General features: G+C 32.1%; 1 protein-coding gene, 1 long non-coding RNA gene and 1 other non-coding gene across 4 annotated transcripts; all 3 read left to right on the top strand.

The window, feature by feature from the left end:
- Window positions 1–187: 187 nt before the first annotated feature.
- Window positions 188–260, top strand: Trnaa-agc (transfer RNA alanine (anticodon AGC)). Its single transcript has one exon. It is a non-coding gene; the product is annotated as a tRNA-Ala (tRNA).
- Window positions 261–2460: 2200 nt separating this feature from the next.
- On the top strand, window positions 2461–4723 carry LOC130441611 (uncharacterized). Of its 2 annotated transcripts, none has more exons than XR_008909631.1 (3): window positions 2461–2479; window positions 2773–2877; window positions 4537–4723. It is a non-coding gene; the product is annotated as an uncharacterized LOC130441611 (long non-coding RNA). The 2 variants fall into 2 exon arrangements; XR_008909630.1 differs by lacking the exon at window positions 2461–2479 and adding an exon at window positions 2490–2598.
- Window positions 4724–7824: 3101 nt separating this feature from the next.
- On the top strand, window positions 7825–11650 carry LOC130441724 (sorbitol dehydrogenase-like). The gene is made up of 5 exons (XM_056775506.1): window positions 7825–8047; window positions 9126–9327; window positions 9989–10197; window positions 11038–11322; window positions 11388–11650. Exons 1-5 carry the CDS (start codon window positions 7825–7827, stop codon window positions 11648–11650), a joined length of 1182 nt encoding a protein of 393 aa, XP_056631484.1.
- Window positions 11651–24022: the final 12372 nt, after the last annotated feature.

Raw genomic sequence — 24022 nt, 5'->3', positions numbered from 1 at the left:
TACATTATTGATTGAAATCACGAAACAAAGGGTCAATTTACTAAAATTTATTAATAATTAGATGAAAAAAAAATTTTCTTTGATTGAATGAAAATTGTTGGCAATATTAATTTAATTAAATAATATACATACCTAAACTAACTTAAAAAAGTATTGGCAAAACAAAATTATGGTTCACTATCCGTAAGGGGGTGTAGCTCAGATGGTAGAGCGCTCGCTTAGCATGCGAGAGGTACCGGGATCGATGCCCGGCACCTCCAAATATTTTTTCGATTTCTCTTATACATGGTAGATAGAAAAATGATAATTTATGTTAAAAAAAGGGATAAAACTTATCATACAAAAAACACACCTGATAATTTTCAATTCTTATTTTTCTTCATTATTATTATATCGCCATCTTGTGTTTAATAAGAAAACTAGCGGATTCAATCAATACACATCTGAATGTCAGCGCCATCTAAGGAGTAAAGAATAACATAAGACGTAGATAACTTCTTATGAATATCAATTCACAGTAGAGTTCGATTATTAAGTAAATTGGCCTATGATAACTGCCTGATTTATAAATAGAATTTATCGTTGAATATTATTTGGAAAAAAATAATTAATGGTTTGGTGCAGTTATTTAACACAATCTCCGAAATTCGTTACATTATTTTTTGAAATCGTAGTTTTATAATATAAAGTTAAAAACGTATAAAATAACTGAATGTTTAAAAGTCATCCTACGAGGTGTGGTCGAAAAATATGTTGAATAATATCGTTGAATAAAATTGTCCGTTCGAGCAGATGATTTAACAAAAAAAAATCGTATTTAAATTTGCATGATATTGAAAGATATATTGGAGATATTGAGAACTCGCACCACATTCAATATTTAGTCAGAGCTTTGCCCCGTCAGTTTACTATTTATTCAGATCCATGACGGAATCCTTGCGAGGGGAAAATTGGAATCCAAAGGACATGTAGCAAATACAGTGCGAAGATTTTCTCCGTCTAATCATCCTAAACATCCTTTATAAGACACTCTTTATAGTATTGTTGCTTTTAAAAATAAGTCAGTTATTTATCTTGAAATAATTTTTCAAATTGAATGACAATAACCGTATTGTCGGTCAAATTCGACTTCGAAGTCGTTGATTTTAAATACACGGGTTTTCACTTTGTTTTGACAAATATTCTGAGCCTAACATTGTTTTATAAAAGGGTGAAATCCGTTAAAACAACATTTTGTTAAAATGACGATATTTTATTACCAATAAACCCTTGGATACTGTAAGAGATCGGTGCGTCTTAAATTGATGTAACGAATCGAATCTAAAAATAATATTTTTTAAAGTTTCACATGGAATCTAATTATCTCTATGGACTTTTGGACCCGATAGATAACGCCGAAAAAAATAGTTATCAAGAACGAACTGAAAATGATAGGATTGTGATTGTTCTGTCCTAAGAGACCGTGTAGCTGAACTCCAACTCTGACAGTCTGTTTTTATAGGAAAAAAAAGTAACGAGTGAACTTTGATTTTCCTTTCTCACGACTTTTCACTTGAAATATGTCAAAATAAGAAGTTTGTAATTTTAATGTACATTTAGATATACAAGGGTGGTTTCTTTTTTCAGCCTCCGATCGCTCCGTGCAGACACTCCGCCATTCTTAACATTCAGGCGTCAGTCGGCGTTGTGCTACAGCCAGGTAAACATGTCCGCCAAGTGTTAGGCTGCACAATTTATATCCGTGCTTCCCAACGTAGGACCCGCGTCTCACAGGGGAGCAATTGTAAAGGAGGGCAATTCGAAAATGGACTCGCAACGAATTTAACAACGCAGTTGCTCACAGCTGATATCATAAGGAGTTGAAGGGCTAAAGGTAGATTCTGAGTTTAAATCTTTATAAAAATTATTTTTAATATCAAAAATTATGTGTTAAATAGGATAGAATGAGAATTTTACACAATATTCGGTAAGGCATGGCACAAAATAGTTTGGAAAACATTAATATGGATGATGCAGATTCGGTAAAAGAGGAGAAGTTTCTAATTGAATGTATCGAATTATAAAGAGAATTAAAGGCTATGTGACAAATAAAAAGTAAAGTTGTGTTTTTTCTCTATCAGAGATTTCTTGAGTTAATTTTAAGACCTTTGAAAGTATTTCGAGAGTTTAGACGGCTCTTTTCTTAACCATTCTTTTTTATCTTGTTTTTAACAACGACACATGCTAAAACTTCGCCGTCAGACATGTTTTCATCACGAAAATATTGACGCGGATGGCTTGTCAATCTTATTGCTAAATATTTTTGAACAAATATTTACAAAAATATTATATAAAATTACGTAGGAATAACAAAATTTATGATTATGTCACAATTAGCCCAGTGGTAGACGCGACCTGCTTCCGAATAAAATAAATTGTCTGAAAGTACTAAATACGTCTCTGTTTTAATATACAAAGGTGGAATCTTATTGGTAAACGGGTTTGTATGCCATTATTCGTATTATAATATGAAATAATGTTATACGTTGATGTTAATATTGACCTGAAGACCTAAAAGATATATTATAATTATCACACGTATTTTTTATTTACTACCGAGTACGTTATTATTTAGATAAGTTATAATAGTGTAGTAATCACAAATTTTCCTAAAAATTATGTTTGTTATCTAAATAAAGTGTGGATAAGTGTAATTAATGTGCTGGTTAAGTGGATATTTATTCATATATTATGTGTTTGGTTGTATATATAAACAGATTTTAATTATTTCAGTTGGTAGAAGATAGTTTGCGTTTCGACTTAACATGAAGATTGCTGCGTATTTATTATTGTTTTGTTTGGTACTTACTGTTATCTATGCTGCACCTAATATATCTGGTAAGCTACAATTTCTTTTAAAAATAAGCTAGAGACCATTTCCTACAATAACTTCCTCATAAGTCAAATTGCCCAAGATAGCAACAAACAGAAATATTTTCTTTTACAGCTGCTCTTCATAGACTTTTGTAGCAATCACATAATTGTCCAATATAAACAGTATTGCTTATTTATTTCTGAAATAAAGATTGACACTTCATCATATATATTTGCACGTTCTCGTTCAAAACAAACTTCATCATTATATTCCAAATTTCCCACCATGTTATGGAATAAAAGTTGTTTGTATGTATATGATTAAGATTATGTGCTCTAAAGCCCAATTGATCTATTGTATCCCCTTTTCTTGCTATGGCACTGGGGATACTCAGTATTTATAGTTGCTCTATTGAAGTTTTCGTAGTCTCTTGAGAGAATTTAGATAGATATTTCATCCTCTACTCAACAGAATCTACACATCCTTTGTTAAACCTAGGGTCTTCGTCCATTAAGGTAGCGATGCCTGGTCTTCCGTTAGTATTCGTAGATTGCCTAGATTGATATATTTAACTAAGCATCTCACGAGTATCTTTGTTTGTATCATCCTATATAGATTATCCTCGTAATTGTTTTTACCCAAAACTGACACATTTACAGTATTTTCTTTATTATTCTGTAGCTGATTCCGTAAAAACATTCAGGTCTTATGAAGAGTATTCGTCTCTATTTTAGCAAGTATGTCAGCTATTTCATTTTTCTCCATTCCAGTGTGTCTCGAAAACTGTGTAGGGTTTGCGAAGCAGGCTATAAACGATAACCCTTAATCCATCGATTAGTTGTGGGGTCTGTTTATAAAAAAGTTTTCAGCTATACCCTAAATATATGTGTCTGAAGATTGAGGCATGAAGAAGGATAATTTTTTAACAATTTTAAACTATGTGAAAGATCTAGGCCGGGGTAATTGTTGATATACATGAATTACATTCGAGAATCAATTCAGGTCTTTCAGAAAGTTCTTTTTAAACCAAGATGGTGTTTCTGCGGGCTTTGCAGCATGTTCCCATCACTTATTTGCCTACCAATATCTCCCAAATTGTCTTGGAAGCAATCCATATGAATTAAAAAGTGATCTTTAGAGCCAATTTTTAAACACTATTGAATTATTGAATCAATTATCTCAATAGAAATCCTTAGATTTGCTAAAACTAAATCTACCTCAAGTTCTGTTTTGTTCACTGTGGTTTCTATTGAAAGAAGATGGTGTATCAGAAGCCAAAGTTAGGAATATCATCTTGACAATTATGTGAAGGAATTCGAGAAAAATGGCGGGATATGACGCCCTCTAAATACCTTATTTATTAAAACTAAGCAGATTTTATTACCAAACAATTCCTTTATGAGTCAAAGAGCACTTTTTTACCAATTCTCCTTTTTTTGGCATGTGTATTTACTTTCGCACAAACTTTTTTACGTTTTACTCTTGACTAATAAGATTGCCTCTTTGCCCATTTTAGGACCATACCGGTGGTTGCAAGTTCAAAGTTTTTATTCCTGCTACAAACGTGTCAATACATTACAAATTGATTTGTCTGTAGATTTCATCAGAATCGATAACAAAGAAACTTTCACAAACTATTTATAAGTGTCGTAATAAACCTTATTATTCGTTTTTTTTTCCAGGTCCTTATCAAAATATGACGTGCGCGGAATCCCACAACGATTGTTTTCCAAAATCGTCTTGTAATCCACGCTTGGTTTTAGGTCAAAAAGAATGCAAGGATGGTGAAGTCTGTTGTCTTTTATTGTTATAAAATATTTTATGAACTTTATATGCAATAAAAATTAGCGAAAAATTTGTGTTATTGATGAAAACAATATTCTCTATTTCAACTTTCAAAAAGTCACCATCGAATACACACTGCAAAACTTGAATGCAAGACAAATTGTAACACTCAATAAAACCACAACTTCGCGTCCTCGGAATGCCAGGAGAGTTGCCACGATAAGTTTTTTGAGTAAAAAAATAACGGCAATTAAACGACGACTTTTACAAACGACAAAAGTCAAAATCGAAATTATAAATTCACAGTTATGTTGAATTAAATTATATTCCAAAATACCAAATTGTGTGTTTCAACCAAGTGATTTCGACCTACAACTTTCGCCTATAACGCCCACGGGCTTTTTAAGTTAGAGGATAAAGAAGTTCAGTAGTAGGTCAAGAGCATTGCGGGCTTTAAGTGGAATATACCTATTAATTCTTGAAATAAAACACCCCTTTATGTACAATTTACCAATTTGTTACAAAAAATGATGTACTCTCGTAACTTGCCTGTAATTATTTTCAAATTACCAAAACCTATGGATTATTAAAGATATTTGGCAACGTCTCGAAACTTCGATAAATGTTATTTATAAATTAATCAATTAGTAATTTATATGCGTAGTGTAACAATAGACGTCAAATAAAATCATTGTGTTCCTTCTTTGTGTTCTCCTTAACCACCTAATTAATTATCTATAACCTTTATGAGGTACGAAAAGGTGATATCGATATTATATTGGCGTCTACTTATTAATTAAATTGAGTATATTCAATTTGAAGGAATTGCAAAATTATTTACGACGTTGTAAACTCATCTGATATATAGAATGAGCCAGTGGCCTATTTTATGTGGTCATTTCAGAAATCACGAAACTTTCCTCAGTCCTTTAAACCTCCTTAGAATTAAAAGTCTCTTTGAGCAACCTCTGTGACCTTAACAAAATTTTAGACCATTATATTGATAATATTTCTGCAAAATATGAACTTAAGTATGAAAAAGATTTTCTTGAATTGGAACCAGTCATAGATCATATTATTAAACTTGTTGAGGATGACATTTGCAATGATAAAAATACACTTAATTCAATATATAAATAATGTTAAACGATTTGAAGAAACTTTCCTTTATTTAATAAAGAAAGAAGTTTTCCCGAAAACTTCTATGATTGTATTATTTTGATGAGGAACATTTTTATAGTGTTAACGTTCGAGAGGGTTTCATTATTTTTCATATCTTGAACATCAAAAATCAACATCCATATATTTTAAGATGAAAACTGGACAACTTTTGACACAAGGAAGGTTTCCGTGGCACTAGGATTTGGTTATACCATTATCTAAATCGATACGAAATAAGTTGAAAATGAAGAATAAAATTATCTCATTTTGTTTTCCAGATATCGATATTTGAAGTCGAAAAAACCTAACCTCATCAAGGCTTCGCCTTTGAAAGCTTTCTTCATTTAATTATCGACAAAACCTTCGAATGATTGTTAAATATTTTTATTATTTTATAAACGGTACTGAACAACAGACAATTATTTCTAAATATGGTTATCTGATATTCCTCTAAACATTCGCAGAGACATGTGGTTCGTTCGGTGTATTGCCACCACGTTTCCCTGAATTAGATACGATGGATTCATTTTTTTTTTGAGATATCTTAATACCTTGGTATATGCGACACAAATAAATTTAAAAAACGATATAATAAACTTACATTGTGAAGCTATAAAACAGAATTTTGGAATGTTCTTCCAAGTTGAAAGAAATATCCTCCGTAGACTCCAGAAGTGCGTAGAAGTTTTTTTCTTTTTATTTAATAAGTTGTAGGCTAACCAACAAAATTTTTCTGTATTTCAATTTTTTCCTGAAACGATGTTCAATTGAAAATGTTTGATTGAGTTCTAATACTTACTAGTCAATCAATCAATTCATTAAAAATTGATAATATATGAATGTATAATTTAAAAAATATACTTAAATATTTTTGCAGCCTATAACTCAGAAACAAGGGGGTCGTTAGAGAAAATTTTTATTTTTGTTTTTTCACGACATCTACTCACTCCCGAATTTTTTGCATCAAGTCTTGGAACACCATGTACGAGTATAATTAAAAATAAATATTTTCATCTAATTTTTGTGTGAATTATGGAGTGTAGAGAAGGAGGAACGTCTCTGGGTTAAAAAATGTGAGCTGATTTTTTATGGGTAAATAGGTGGCGCTGATTATAGAGGGTATTCACTTGAATTTTACGCGCTGATTTGAAAATAACTGTATAGTAATGCTTTAAATAATGCACCGTGATAATGAAATTAGTAGTATTAAAATAATGAAACGATTAACAAAACAGAATCTCGTTAAATTAACTTTATTATTTAGCTATTTATTTGGTTTAGATAATACATATATTCTAATATGAAAAAAAAGTAAAATCATGTAACAATAATGAAATAGTATAAAAAAAACATTTTGGTTCATAGAAATAAAATATTGAACTCTATCCGCAACAAATATAATAATTATAGTTTTGTTAAAATATCATTGGTAATTAGCTTATGCAAGCAGGTACAGAAATATATCAAGTTCTTAATAAAAAATAAAAATCTAATAAGATATTTAGGATTGCGCAGCTTTTCACATGAATATAATCAAACGTCAGTCACAACTTTGATAATTTCTTATACAGTAAGTGTTTAACTTCAGATCTCAATCCCATAGTACAATCAGCGCCATGTATTATCCCTACAGAATTCAGACCATATTTTAAACGTACCGTCCATAAGAGATGTTCCTCCTTCTCTACACTCCATAGTGTGAATATTGGATTTGATAAATTTTCTCCTTTGAGTGTACATACGATTCTACTTCTAGTGCATCCTTCGTTCTATGTGCATCTCACAGATAAAGTTAAATTATAAAGTTCTACTCCTTCTCTCTTGTCGACTCAAATTGCAAATTCAGATCGTTACATCCAATAAGGTACATTGAAAGTGCAATAAGATCAGAACTTGATCTATAGAGATACTGACCTGGTTTTGTAGCCCTGCTAGTAACATATTAATATCACGTAAATCATTCAACCAACTTCAGAAACTATATTCAAAGGCTTTGTCACACATCATTCTGATCAAAATTTAAAATGTCATTGTCAAGTTTCTTTCGATACACAAAATTCAATGTATATGAATGGTTTAATAGAATTGCCAGAAGGTATGAATCTAAAAATTGTAAACACAAAAATGATAAACGCAAAGGGGGTAATTTATCAGCCGTGCTTACTAAGGTCAAAGAGATTAAAATGGAAGACAGGCCGATACCGATACCGAACAGTAATGAGGTTCTTCTGCAAATGGAAGTCGTAGGTAATTAAGTTAAAAAACTCGACGTTATCAGTAGATAAGTACAAAAACATTTAGTTTATAATGAGTTATAATTAACGTCCTTTTCGAAATTAATTCTGGAAACAGCTGTTTTATTATTTTTTTTCCTCTTCTATCGATTCGTATCTAAGCCTATTCAGTATATTTTTGATTGAGAAAGATAAAAAAGTATGTATTAGGTTGTAATTGATTAGAAGATAACGCATTGGGTAAAAGATAATTATCTTGGAAATGAAGGTAGATACATTTTTAAAAAAATTGTACTCTTAGAAAATACAAGAGTTGAATATAACAATAAAAATCTTATATATAATAGGTATATTCACTTTTTAACGAGATATTTAATTTTGATCATCTTCAAATCCGTTTTTTCTGAAAAACTTGATTTCATTGAAATTACTGACTTCCCAAAAAGCAAAATCAAATTCTATTGCATTTTTATCTGTAAATTTCTTTCTTGGATGGCCAGAATATATTCAAAAAAGAAATTTTAGATCTATCTGACGCAAGTCTCGATCAGTGTTACCAACCTAATCTCTCAAAATTCCCTTTCCAGAGCGCGAAATTCGAAATAAAATATAAAAATGCTTAGATATCAATGTATCACTTTTTGTTCTTAAACGGATAGATCAGTTCATGTCATCATTAGTAGTAGTAAAAAGATGAAACATTCTCGAGAGGGCAGCACATTTAGTATTCACACGCCAGCAGCCGATATTATTTTTATCTTCTCCGAAATTAAATTGGAGCCAGTTCCATATTCGAAGATTGCCAAAACTACCAAGACGCAAAGACGTGAATCCCATTGAGTACATGTGGAATTTGGTGAGACGAACGATCTCAGATTCAATCCTTCTATCACTCTTTAAGAACTTACACTCGCGGCCCAAGAATCGAATAACATTGCAATGAATACCATTAACGCCCATTGTTTTCCCACAGTTTCAGATTCACTGTTTTTCATTTTTTACATATTGTGTATTGTCTTTTCCGAATAGCAGTCAACAAATCTACTCACTATGAAACTATTTAATGTTTTAATAAAGATATTTATGAGCAGGTATTTGTGGTTCCGATGTACATTATTGGCAGCATGGAAAGATTGGTCCGTTCGAACTTAAAAAACCGATGGTGCTTGGTCACGAAGGTTCTGGTTCGGTGGTGAAGTTTGGATCTAACGTTTCGAATTTGCAACAAGGTGATCAGGTTGCTATCGAACCAGGTATCCCATGTCGCACATGTGAATATTGTAAAACTGGCAGGTGAGTATAGTGAATTTTGAATAACGCACGAGCTGAAAAAAAAATACCAAGAAGTTTCCGAAATATGAGAATATATCTATGGTGATAATTTAGTGAATTTTAAAACTTTTTTAAAATGGAAATGACTCTGTTAACCACGAAAAACGATTGTGAGAGAGAAGACTTTGCTTATAATAAAATAAAACGTTGTTTTAGCGAATCGATCTTCTTCTAAATATGTATTGGTGATGAACTTAGAAACCGCTTCTCTGTTTTTCGAATCAGTTTCCACTGCATATGAACTGCCGCTCGTTCGCTCTCCAATTAATTATTAAGAGCGAGCTAGAGAGCGAAATATGTCCCATGTGAATAAATGATTTACCTGATTGTTGGGCTTATGACCGTTTTCTTTTTAATAATTGTGAGCAGCCTTAGTTCTTGCCATTGGTTTAAGGTTTTTTCAAAAACAATCGATAATTCCTTAGAACCTTTACTGGATCCCGTGATTTTTCTCAACTCTACAGTCAATTAGTCATGATAACCTCTTCTATATGTTTTTCAAATAACCCTCCTCCTATTCATTGAATGAAAATACTCTCAATTTAGGAAACTTGACAATACTTATAACAAAATTTTTCGAAACTTTTCAGAAATCTTTTCCATCTTCAATGATATTTTTTAGATATAATATTTGTCCGGATATGCGATTTTGTGCAACTCCCCCTTACGATGGAAACTTATGTAGATACTACTGTACAGAAGCTGATTTCTGCTATAAACTACCTTGTGGTGTCAGTCTAGAAGAAGGAGCGTTATGTGAACCGTTAGCTGTAGGTGTTCACGCTAACAAATTAGCCAAAACTAGGCTAGGTTCTATTTGTTTTGTACAAGGTAAATCCCCTATTTATATATGTTTCTATAACTTCTTTCCCCTCCCAAAAAATGTTCCTTATTCTCATACCCACCGGCTCTTATTCCTCTATAGGATCGAAGTTTGATTTAATACAATTTGAAAAGTATAAACATGAGTTCGGATCTGTAGCACTACGAGAACCCTAATAAACCCCATGGAAGAAGGAAGAAAATGGAGGGGCTTTTCGGATGTGTCAGAATAGATAGAGGATAGAGAACGCTGAACTGATGAAAGTGATAAACAGAAAGGTGACAGAGTGATATGATTGGAACTTTCGAAGACGACCGGAAATAAAGAGATTACCAGTATTTGTCTGACTGTGAGGAAGAATACTCGAATGAATACACTGTTTTCTGTTATACGAAGTGGTTACAGCTTCAGGACAATCTTACACAAGTGTGTATTGGGATTGGAAAGATGATTGAGAGTGGAACGAGATTTGTGACTCAACGGATCATACTCATACACAGTAAAGACAACCTGGATTGGATTGGAAATATTAAACTGACATGAGTGAAAAGGATGTAAAGGTAAAATACATCTAGGGAAAAATGAGGTTAGGATTCTGATTGGGGTATCCAGTAGACCAACACTATTCTGAGCTACACTCTGCAGTGTTTAACATTGAATTGTGACGGGTCTTAACTACGACTCATTCTATTGTTATGCTGCAACTGCAGCATCGTTTAATTCACTCCATTGTTGCATTTCAGTTTTTCATTTTTACTTTCGCTACGTCGACTATGACTGTAAATGTTAACTATGACAATTCCTCTTATTTTGGGTAGAGTTTATTATTTACATTCTTCTTTATTTAGGAGCTGGTCCAGTAGGTTTATGTACAGCGGCCGTGGCAAAAGCATTTGGTGCTAGTAAGGTGCTAGTAAGTGACGTCTTTGATTATAGATTAGCTAAAGCGCAAAAACTGGGTGTTGCTGATTTTATACTCAACACTAGCGACATGGAAGAGCTCGATGTGTCTTATAAAGTATTAGAATTGTTGCAGGAAGAGCCCCATTCAACTTTTGAGTGTGCAGGAACAGTATCGTGCGCTCGAATGGGTTTACACGTGACTAGAGCAGGAGGAATTGTAGTTTTGTTAGGTATATCATGGAATAAATAATGAAAACATAGAAATTTATGTCTATAGATACATTATGTATTTTAGGAATGGGTGCAGACGAAATATCTTTACCATTTATAGCATCCTTAGTCAAGGAAATAACTATAATAGGATCGTTTAGATACGTCAATGATTATCCTGATGCAATCGAATTACTCAAATCAAAAAGGGTTGACATCAAAGATATGGTGACGCATCACTATTCTCTCGAACAAGCGATTAAAGCTTTCGAGGCTCAAAGAGACCATATTGGAGAACCAGTCAAAATATTGATTCATTGTAACCCCAATTGGAAGCCGTGTACATAGATAAGCTAGGAAATTTTAAAGTAAACGTATTGACAATATATAATTCTTCAGTAATAGTTTCAAGTTTCTTTTTTCGTAAAGGAGATATATCATTATTTTTGTCGGAATAACTACTATATCTAACTGGGATTATTTCATCTACACTACACGAAAAATTATATTTGATGCTAGAAAAGTTTTCAGTTCACATTTTTTATTGTTCTCGGTGGAATTTATTCTGAAGGATATATAATAGACGAGACAATAGCCGCTGGAAATATGTGTGATGTAGAGCACAAAAGCCATTGCTTGTTAGCAAGATGTCGTGCTGCTTATAACAGCAGAATGTTTTCGTGCGTTTTCTCTGTAGATAATTAATAAAAAAAGTTGATTTCTTGTTGTGTTGACAGTTTTTACGTTAAATATTTCGATAATGGCCAAAATCGAACCGAAACGTCTCCGATTAAAAACACAGATAAATTCTGATATTATTTAAAAATTTGTTTTCGACTGTATAATAATAAGACATCTATTTCGGGACGTATTTTAGGGTGTACTATCATTTATTCATAAATCTTCGAGCCCTTCTCAAAATTATTACAGGGTGTATAGTATTTTTGTATCAGGACAAGTTAGTAAATGACGTGAGCTGCGACTGAAATGGAAGGTTTGTCTACTAAGATAGATATTGCATATAAAGGGTGTCCCAAAACTAACGCAAGATTTTATTTTGTCGCAATTATGCAGTGAAGTCTTAACAATCCTAAAAAACAAATCGACAGCTGACAGGGTTAGTACAAATAGAACGTTATAAGATGCGTCTGTATTATTGAACAATATTTTCAAAATAATAGAATTTTGGTGGCCGCAGCTCGAAAATTTCATAAAAAATATGGTCTGGATAGTGTTTTAACCTTGTCAAAGCAGTGCGTGAGAATGTTGGTGTCAATCCAGGAACCTCAATTCGGCGTCGTGGACAAGAATTTCAAATTTCAAAAAGCTCTACGGCGTATACTCACTAAAGATGTGCGTCTCCGTGCTTACAAAACTCAGTCAAAACCACTACTGAATCATGTATGTCGAAGAGAGTTTGTTGAATGGATTATTGAGCACATTTTCCCCTTGCTGGATTTGTAAATAGCCAAAATTGCCTCTTTTGGGGATCTGGGAGCTCACATATCACTATCGAAAAACAAATGCATTCACAATGTATCAATGCGGATTGTTCAGCAGTATGCTCGATATCGCGACATAATAACACAGTTGTTTCTGCTGAAATTCGATGGTATTGATGTGGTTCATATCTGATTTTTTAAAGACGGTGCAACATGCCATAAAGCCCATGAAACACTTCAATTACTGCATGAGACATTTCCAAGTCGTGTACTCTCTCGTTTCGGTGATCAGAATTGGCCCGCTGGATCGTGTGAATTAACACTATTAGATTTCTTTCAATGGTCTAGGACAACAAGCCAACAACCACGCGTGTATTGAAGGAGGAGATTCAAGGAGATTCATTATGCAGAATGGTCATGGTATGCAAAGCCGTGGAAGCCATTTGTCAGATGTGTTATTAATAATAACCCTATCCTATGTACTTTAAAAATCAATGAAAAAATTACCAAAAGATTAAGAACTTTTTTCTCTACTTAATTCAAATCTCGCGTTAATTTTGGGAGACCATTATAAACCTTACCTATTCTGGTTATCACCACATTATCGTTCTGACAAGTTTTCAGCAAACTTCTTCATCTTGAACAAATAGAAAAATAAGAAGCGTAAATTTGGCACCTCTTCACACAGTTCAATATTTGGATTGTTAACTACTGTAAAGGAAAACTTCGTAATCAGAGTTTTTTCATTGTTTACAACAACGAGGTCATTTTATACACGCAATAAGAAATGCTTCTAGTGTTGATGTTTCGATAAGATTGTATAATTGATTAGATTAGAACTCGCACCCTTCTGTTTGCACCCTAACGTATCTGGTTTACCACTGCATAATTTACAACTTCAATCTCTGAAGACGATAACTTATTTATCAAAACGCGCGTTAGACAGTGTAATTATGAGTGTTGGTGTAGTGGTAGCAGTAATTTTTCTTATATACTATATCACACAAAGCTTCTTTGGAATCTAATGCTTTTAAATATCGTCAGAATATTGTATCAGTCAGCTATAGGTTTCTCTACATAAATCCAGTATTTTTATCTTAAACATAACCTCAATATATTACCTTTCCTTAATCTTGATAATGTTTTCAAAGTAACGTTGTTCAACGTGACTTCATACATGTTTTATGATATATAATGTAAAATACATGTCGGAATAATTTTGTTCATTACTGGACTATAATGCAATATTGATACTATGGAGCATATTGGTTTCAAAGGCTCCAGCATTAACGTTTTAAGCTGGCGACTAATGTGTGGTCATCAATATTTAATTGAACATTAATGTAACTTAATTGGTTGTAATCTGTGTTGAAAGGAACTTGATGAATATTTGCATGAGACAGCAAAAGCTGATGTTTACAAATTGGTCACAAAATTAAAATTAGACAAAGTTTTATTCGTCATCAAAATTTTCTTAATTGAAAAATACGCACATTTGAGTTTGTTAATTGGATGAGGGAGGAGGACCCATTTCAAGAAAGAAATAAACAGTTTATATAGTCGAAATCTCATTTTTTTGAGGAAAAATTATTTGATTTCGTACCACTTTGGTATAAAAAATGTTTTTGACATTTTTATTTTTATAAAATAACGGGATATAATATACAAATATCGTATAAAAGTTGTATAGTATCTTCAGTTATTAGGTTAGTCCACTAATTTCTCTCTTAACCCTTTTATTTTCGTGTCTTTGAATTTTCCTTTACAATTGAATCCTTTTTAAACAAAAACAAGGAAAATATACTACGTAAAATCGTTCCTTTGTTACCTAAAAACGAAATTCCCTCACAAGTTTTCATTTATTTCACGCAGTCACGAAAACGAAATTAAACAAAAAGTAACATGTAAACGATACGCTAATTTTCACAGTTTTTCCAACACATAAACTATTTCTTTTACCATTATAATAGGTGCTTACTTATTTTTGCTTTATACTTCATTGATTCTAATCCAAAGTTTCTCAACCACACTATAGCTCACGGACGATTCAGAAATTCAAATAACAGACTAGATTCGAATAATCTAGAACTATAGAAGCTTGCTAATCATAAGAAAAGACCGAAAAGATCCTCCCTTCAGCTCTAATTCACAAAGACGAAGAAGACGATAACGATCATGACAAAAATCTAAACTATACCATGTCTGAGGTAGTAGCTTATACAATCCTGATCAGCAAAATGAAGAAGACATCCGATAATAGGAACTGTATTGTTAAAATCCATCATTAACGGCGTACTAACGACTAATTATTATCAAGACAAATGAAAGTATAGTCCGAATTCAGAAATTAACGAAATCCTGAAGGTTATAGAATACACCACCCACGGAATCAATCCACTGGAGTCGTTTTCTTGTATATTAGAAAAGCCTACGACGTAGTCGGATGTTCAAGATGAGAGAAGCTTGATTTTCCAGAGTCCTGGAGAAGCTGTACAATTGTATGGGAAATAAAAGATTCAGGATTATGTCAAAAATGACCAATTTCGAACTAGAATTGATAGAGAGCGCGTCTCTCCATGAGTCTCTAGAAAAGCTATGTGTTGAACATCCTCAAAACGGACAACACTTTAATAGCCTCTATGGCGACGATCTTGTCATTGCTACCAGAAATACCTAATTTCGAGGAAATAACTAGACCACAACCAGTGGTAGAGACACCAAAGGAAAAGAACAAATCAAAAAGAGAATCTGCCAATTCGTTTAGTTTAGCAGAATCTCGAATTAAGACAGCTTTAGAGGTGCCTTCTAGATGCTGCGATAATCACACTCAATGAGAACGTCAAACCAAAAGAAAAAGGATAATCCTAAAGAAAAGAAGAGGATAATTTCTCTATACCTATGGAGAGCAGAAAATGAGAAATTCTTCCCAGATAAATTTTATTGTTACTTACTGGATTTGGACTAAAATGCGGACGAATTAGAAATTGAATGCGTGAATAGGTTTTAAAATTTCCGGCAAGATAAAAAGTGCACAACGGAAAGATACATTATGCTCTGCAAACCCATCGAATTTCCGTTTCAGATTATACTTATTCAAAGCTAAACTCAATTTATTTTCAATTAATTCAGACACTTAAAAGATATTGACACTCGACACCATTAATTGTTCTAAGCAATTCTTGAATTAGATGTTTAACCTTTTAAGGACTGCTTTCAGGCTTTTGTGATGGAGAATTACTTCGAATCGTCTCATTATAAGTTTTTGGGTAATAAAGTGTTCTACTCAACTTTATGGACGAAATAAATTTTGTAAATTCGTTTTTTTTTTGTTTCGAATAATATGATTCCTTCAATTAGAATAGCTCTTTTTAACTTTTCAATAATGAAACTTGACATATTTAAAACTAGTAACAGAAAATAAATATCATACATTGTGAAAAAAGGAGAGGACGTTATTTTAATGGTTTCTGCTCCATTCCAGTCAAATCTAATTGCTATTTTGTGAACCCTAATTTAATACTTATAAATCACCAAGACGTCAAGTAATTTATACTGTATTCAAGTGAAAATAATCCGTCACGTTTTTTCATGTAAAAGCCCATAAATCAGTGTTTTCCCATCCGATTTCAACTATTAAAAGGTTGTATAAGTTACGTGATTGGAATAAACTCTGCTAGATTTATTGAAGTGTTTATATATTTTACTTTCATCAAAACATTCTATCAGAAATATAAAAATAGTAATAATAAGTATGAACAAAAAATAAGTATGATTTTAATTTTATAAGACGTGGTCTTATTATATAACTCAAGTCAACCAGGAATTGTTACATGTCAAACTGTTACGGTACGTTTTTCATGTTACGAGTCTAGCTTGCAATATTTACTTAAGCCCTGAAAAAATCCGACGATGTTTCTATAAATACCACGACCAAAACATTGCTCTATTATTTTTGCTGTCAATTTTCCAAAACGAAATAGTTTTATTGCTTTATTGAATATTGATAAACTGGAGCTGAGAATACCATGGACAGCTGATATGACCAATGCAGAAGGTCTGGGAAGAATGGAAAAGAACAGAGAGATCCTTCATGCAGTGAGCCAAGTAATGAGAGGTCCAAATAATGAGATCCTAAAACTCATCATTAAAGGAAAAATTGTAGGAAACGGAGGAAGAAGAAGAATATATTGGCTTAGGAAATGCGGAAATGGTTTAACGTCATATCATCTGATCTATTCAGAGCCGCAGTTTCTAGCCAAAATATAATATTATTCCAAAAGTATCCAATTCGTACATCCAATTTGAAGGAAAATGAAGATGAAATAATTCATATTTTGTTGTTGTTAGGTAAACTTATTTACCAGCGTGTAACGATACGGGTAAAATAACTACTACCATTACAAAAATGTCGTTTTTGGCGCGGTATATTTTAATTTTAACATTGATTAATTGATAATGTAATTAGTACAGTCGCCAACAATAATAATTGGGTAATACTTGTTTTTTCGCAAACAACAATTTGTATGAAAATTAAGTATGTCTGCCCCCGCTTCATAAAAAGGTATAAAAGCACGATGAGTGCTTCCTGCTCTATAGGGGTGCAAAACAACCCCTACTCATAAAAATTAATGAATAAACATTTCAGGAGCTAAATATCGTTCAACTACACTTCAAATATTTCTCAATATTTTTTTATTTTCAACAGATGAACAATTAGAAAATAGAAATAAAGTGGATAATTAGTATGTAATTAATACCAAAAACAAAAATTATTGTTAAAATTTTTATTTCCATCATAATCATAAGAATTAATATTTTGAATCATTTATAGTTTTTATTTCAAGAATTAATACACGTCTCACTTATTTTTGAGAAAAGGCTTTGTAAAAAATGAAACCACGTGTTCACTTTTTTAATTTTGGGAAATATATTAGATCTTAATTATATATAAAGCAAATTACATTACATACATGTATGTATATTTTATACATGTTGAAACGAAGTCTTTGACAACTACTTTATGAGTTTCAATGTTGTGGGGCTGTGGCAACCAAACACCAAAGTGTATTCTTTTTAATATATATTCCAAGCTTTCGATTGCTATGTATTCATCATCAGGGAATTAATTACTCGGGTATAAAAATTTTTCCATGAAATATTAGATAAAACAACGTTCGAAATATTATTAGACATAAATATCTATGTCTATTCTCGAATAATTACTTCCCTGATAATGAATCGATGGTTATGAAAAAGTTTGGAGTATATATTATAAAGAGTACACTTTGATGTGTAGGACTATCTGTTTGTACTATAAAACTAACTTATACTTGGAACATTAATTTTGGTCAAAAATGGAGCTAAATCAATTCAGAATTAATTCGTGCGATGATTTTCTATGACTTTCGACGTGGATTAAACCTACATCAGTATGCTGAGCAACTTGTTTCGACTTCATTTGGTTGCTTTTCCTAAATCAATCGTGGTGCGAGTGGTGCTCACAGGATGAATTCCATGCAAGTCGTCCAAAATCGGATGTTGTGCCAGAAAACATCATGTGACATACCGTGAGATTGAGACATACTTGGGCAATAACTTCACTCGCATGCAATCAATATTGCATGAACATTTGGCTATCAAAAGGATTTGTTTGCAGTGGATACCGCATAATTTGACGATCGTTCAAACAAGTTATTTTGTTTATTGCTAACTAATCTTGGTTTTAGGCCTTTCTAGATTACAAAATAGATTTTAAAGGATGCAAAAAATTGATAAAGATCAAATTAGGTAAGGGTAAAAAAATATGTAGTTTATTTGAAGTGGTTGTAATCATAATTTAAACCCTTATGGCATTCACCATAAAAATAATCAATTTACTAACAAATTGGAAGTTCATGTAAGCTTTTCAAGTTTTGAAAACAAGAGAATAAAACTTCATGACGAGTACCTACACTCTAGCATTTTTCGACATCATAAATTGACTTCAACGCTCATGAAACTTCTTTTATGCTGTATTTTAATAAGATCTAAATAGAGTCGGACTCAGGTTTTATTTTTTGGAGTTTAATAACACAAATTAAACGAAAAACGTTGTATTCATAAATTAATTTAGAACCAGAAAGTAATAGTTTACTCAATATTCATTTCACAGTTGAAAGTATTTGAGAAATATTGGGAAAATTATGTCAATATGTTCATTTCATTTCACTCTAATCAAATAATTCAAAATTTGTGATAACAATTGGTAGTAACATTTTCATCAATATTTTCCCTAGCTATTTGTTTACTGTAAACAGCTTTCTTTATAAAATTAACTTCCTATAAATCCGCATCTGTTTTAGTTTCACAATTCTTGAAAACTCCACATCAACCAACAAGAGTAGTTCTACTTGTAACTCGCCTAAAAGTTTCCTTAAAATTTCTTTACAGCGAGGAAGAATACATCATTGAGGTAATTTTTTTTTTTTAGAAATAGAGCGTTGGAGTGTCATTTTAATGCGAAATTCTCTGCAGATGTATGCAAAAACAATGCTTTTGTTAGTCAGTTTACAGAATACACGAGGTTTGCTTGAAAAGTTTACTACTTTATAAAGCAACATGGCTTTTCTATCCACAATAATTTTTATTTTTTAAAATAGTTTCCTTTCAAGTCAATACACGTTTTTTGTATTCTATTACGTCCTCGTCTGATGAAAATCTTTCCCCTGCAAGTAAAACTCTAAGGTTAGGAAACCATACTTAATGTAACTATCCATTTTGAGAAACATATTCCCAAGTCACTTGTCAAACAGAAACTAAGCGTCCAAAATGGCTGAAATTTTAGTTTGAATCTCTCAACCCATCGGAAACTTTTCAAATAACCCACGTATTTTCCTTAATAATTATTCATATATTCATCTTGTTTACGTTGATTCGAAATGGAAATTGGAATAATAAATCAGAATATAGGAAAGCGTTTTGACGGAAGACGGACTTTTGAGAGGTTGACAACGCTTCGATGATTATTATATTGATAGTTTTCGCCTTGTTTCTGACGTCATCTGTCAGATTATTGAATACCTCTGGTAGATAAATTAGTTTTTATACGCAATGAAAACTATTTTCATCTTGAATTAATATAGAAAAAAAACCATTTCAAGTGTCAAACATTATTTGTTACGTGCTAAAATAAGGAAAGAGAAAAGAAATTTCGTAAATATCAAGTTAATCAGCCACTCCATCGATAATTGAAAGTGTGTTATGGTGATGTATAAAATAAAATAAAATCATATTTTAAATTATACTACCCACAGGCCATATATGCTATAGCGTGGTAACCATTTTTTTCTATTTCTTTTCTTCTTATTCCAGTCTCGAGCTACTCCCATCGTTGGATCATCTTGTGCCACTGTATACCATCTCTTTTATGGTCTTTTTTTCCGTGCTCCTGCCTTTTTCATATAATTTTTGATCCTTTCTAATTATCCCAGCCATCCTAGTCTTCTGAATCTTCGAATTTCGCTAATTTCTTGTTCATTATACAGGTTCTTCATTTCCTGTTTCGACCTTCTTCTCCCTTTGTCCCTTCTAATATCCACCCGAGTAATTCCGTCTCCCATGTATCTACTTTGTTTTCTTTTTTGTTTTATTTAGTATCAGTTTTGATGTAATATGTTTAGTATCTTATCGATCCTATTGAAAACTAAAATTAAATATTCTATTCAATTACCGGTTTAAAATATATAAAGTTTTTTCTTTGGATATTTAAAGTTGTGCTATTGTATTACAAAACACAAAATGGAATTCTCCATTCCATTTTACCGACAGAAGTTCTTCTATCTGGGGACTCTATTCAATATAAACACTTAATTATTCTGGGTACTGATTCGTTAAAAGGGACTAATGACTTCATTCGAAGACCCTTAGAGCCAATATCGATGTCAGCGTGTACAAGCAACATGAAATTAACTACATTAGCTTGAGGAGACATTTTATTTGAGATGCGGAAAAGTAAATTAGATAAAAAAGGATACAGCGAAACTCCAAAATATTTTAGTGATTTATTGGAGGTGGGTAGATTGAAAATGTTGAATCATATCAAATAGATAGAGTATAGGCTAGTTGACAAAATTTGGAAATTAGTTTAAAACTATAGTTTAGCATCTATTTCACCCCAAAAATTTAGTTATTATTCAGTTTTTTGAAATGAACTTGAAATTGACCGCGAAAAAGGACAAGACTGTCATAGCGTCTTGATTAAGATGTATGTTATGACTTAATTAAGTTAAAGTTATTGTAACTTTGTATTCGCTAACCTCAAAATCAGTCAAGTATTTTCATTCCACAGTGGGTAAATGCGACTCTCTGACTGGTAAACGCTAATTAAATAAGACTTTGTTTTTCACAAAATACTTACATATAAGTTTGCGGACTTTCGATGAACAAAAGAAGGTGTTCAATACAAAAAATTTGTCAAGCATAACTGCGTCAATTTTGGGCAAATTACTGCGGTTTGCTTTGTTAAATCCTGATTCCATGGCAAATTATACCTGTCTTTCAAGATTAAACTAAATTCCAACTTTATTAATTTAACAATAATTGCTGAAAACTCGAAATAACCCGGTTACTTTATACGCACATGACAGCTACAACATAGCGTTTCGCGAGGTGTGACGTCACGCTTTTCTAATTGGTGTTTAATGTCACGTGATAAAACGCCTCATTTTGTCAATTTTATTTTCCAAAACTATTATTAATCTTTTATTATTTTTGTAAAAAAGTTGCATTTTTATTTACTAATTATCATGGTTAATCATTGGAAATTCAAAGCCATCCGATTTATTCTTAGTGGAAACAAGCCTGTTGTCCACGTTCATTCCTTTTTTTTAAATAAAGAAGATGGTCGAAAAGGAATAATAGTATTGAAATACTTCATAGAAATAGCTATAAAAGCTATATAAAATTAAGGAATAAAAAAGAAGAACGGTAAATAGAATAGAAATAAAATCAACAATCATTTCTTTTCAATTTTTGTTAGTGATGAATTTCTATTGGCGTGAAACTATTTTAAACTTTTTTCATTTCATGACTAATCTTTTTTTTCGTCATTTTTCGTAACGAAATTTAAGTAATCACAAGAAAATTCGTATTAAACTTAATAAACAAAATCCAAAACCGAAATCCCTAATTTCTTCATTTAAGTAGATCAATGAGTAATTAAAAGTTCTCCAATCCTTCTCAAAGTTACTCAGTTCCGCTTATAAACTGTTGGCAAAGTGGAGATCGTCGTTACATGAAAATAAGGACTTACTAATTTCCCCATTTCACACTCAGTTCAGGATTAAATTTTCCATTCATGGAACAAATTAAAACATTTTTGTGAATATATAGACTTTCTTTAATGTAAATTTAATTTAAAAAGTTGAATCAATAACGAGTTTCATTAACAAAAAAATGGTGAAAATATTTTACGTAAATTATTGATTTAAAATCTCGCTATTCACTGTATTACAACATTCAGTCCAGCAGTTATAACCTAAAGCAAGAAGTGAACTCCCCTATCAATCAAATCAAAAGTACGATACCTCCAAGAGAAAATATAAAGAGGCGAATACCAAAAATTCAACTGGACTTCGTAGAAGAGCCAAAAACAAAGAAAGAAAATAGACTACCAATTGAAAAACCTGCTCATTCATGATTATTGGGAGATTTTCGAACAAAAAAACAAAAAACTTAATCAACTTGTCTCTAACTTGTATGAAATGAGGGGGTAGTAAGACGTTATTTCCAGAATATGCCGTTTTCAAAGGTCTGCATTTTCGTGTCTAGCTTACGAATAAGGATAAAATTTACCTAACAAAGAACCTAATAAAGAACTCAAAAACAAATAAATATAATCAGAGACTAAATAAAAATAGAAGGTATTGTACAATGCACTGGAAAAATAAAACTTTGTAGACAGTTCACAAGATGTCATGTTGTTCTTTTCAAATTCTATCCTAATAAAAGCATGAAGCTAAGTAAACATCTTTTTGCTCTCCCAAAGTATTTCCTCCAAACAAATTATAGTATATCTGATTTTGATTTCATTCAATGTAATTATCTCACGATTCCTAAAATTGTACAAGAACTTTATTTTGCTGAACAAAACTACAAGATTGTCGCTTTCCCATGGATTACCATCCTATATAGGAATCCATGGTAAGAAAAAACAGATAAATACGCCATAGAAACCGCAGAAAGTGACATCAATAGTGCCTGGAAAATTGCGACAACTAAATTAAACGACGTCAACAAAGCTCTGGTCTGTGTTACCTAAAAATTGACGAAAGCAAGTACGGTCATTTCATCAGCAAGGATCCTAAACCAAAATGAAGCCTTCAATGAAATAATTTTGGTTGAACTTTTAATTTATTCATTATTTGCAATGAAAAGTACCAGAGGAATGGAAAGTAAGCATAACGATCCCCGTCTTTAAAAAAGGGGAAAAGAAAGATCCAAATAATTATAGAGGGATCAGCCTCCTAAGCACGACTTCAAAATTACTAACAAAAATTATTGCAGAAGAAATCTCAAGTAGCGGCATGAGCGAAGAACAACAGGGATTTAGAAAAAATAGATCAACCATAGACGCTATATTTATCTTAAGACAGATTGCCGAAAAGGCCATAGAGTACAATAAAACCGCGTTTATGTGCTTCATAGATTTAACAAAAGCATTTGACAGAGTGAGATTACATGACGTCATTGAGCCACTAAAAAAACGAGGCGTAAACCAAAGGACAATAGACATCATTCGGGACATGAACAACGGAAATAGCACATATGTAAGAGTAAACAACGAACTCTCCAGTAAAATGCCAGTATCAACAGGGATCGGACAAGGAGATAGTCTCAGCCCAATACTCTTCAACATTATAATGGACGAAATCATAAAAGAAGTCAAAACGGCAGGCAGAGGATACAGAATGGGAAAACATGAGTTTAAGATAGTTTGCTACGCTGATGACGCGGTTGTGATATCTGAAGATGAGGATAATCTGCAAAAACTGCTACACAGATTTGAAACAGTTGCATTCAATATGCAACATTCAATATGATCATATCGAAACAAAAGACACAATCCTTGACAATAGCGAGAGAACCAAGAAGATGCAAACTGGCAATTTATAATAAAAGTGTAGAGCAGGTTATGTCTTTTAAATATTTAGGGGTTAACATCACGAGCAATAGCAACTTGAAACAAGAAGTCAAAACGCAAACAACAGCAGCATCTAGGATATCAGGATTCCTTCGAACC

Source organism: Diorhabda sublineata, chromosome 3, assembly GCF_026230105.1.
Source record: "Diorhabda sublineata isolate icDioSubl1.1 chromosome 3, icDioSubl1.1, whole genome shotgun sequence".
NCBI classification, from domain to species: Eukaryota; Metazoa; Arthropoda; class Insecta; order Coleoptera; family Chrysomelidae; genus Diorhabda; species Diorhabda sublineata.
The sequence above is the reverse complement of the archived record's forward strand: the minus strand, read 5'-3'. Positions and strand labels throughout refer to the sequence as shown.

What these genes read in the sequence shown, in the direction of transcription:
- LOC130441724 (XM_056775506.1), top strand. Translation starts at nt 7,825, where the DNA reads ATGTCATTGTCAAGTTTCTTTCGATACACAAAATTCAATGTATATGAA. An exon ending in TCTGCAAATGGAAGTCGTAG is followed by an intron (nt 8,048 to 9,125) that starts GTAATTAAGTTA and finishes ATTTATGAGCAG; the next exon opens with GTATTTGTGGTTCCGATGTA. An exon ending in GAATATTGTAAAACTGGCAG is followed by an intron (nt 9,328 to 9,988) that starts GTGAGTATAGTG and finishes GATATTTTTTAG; the next exon opens with ATATAATATTTGTCCGGATA.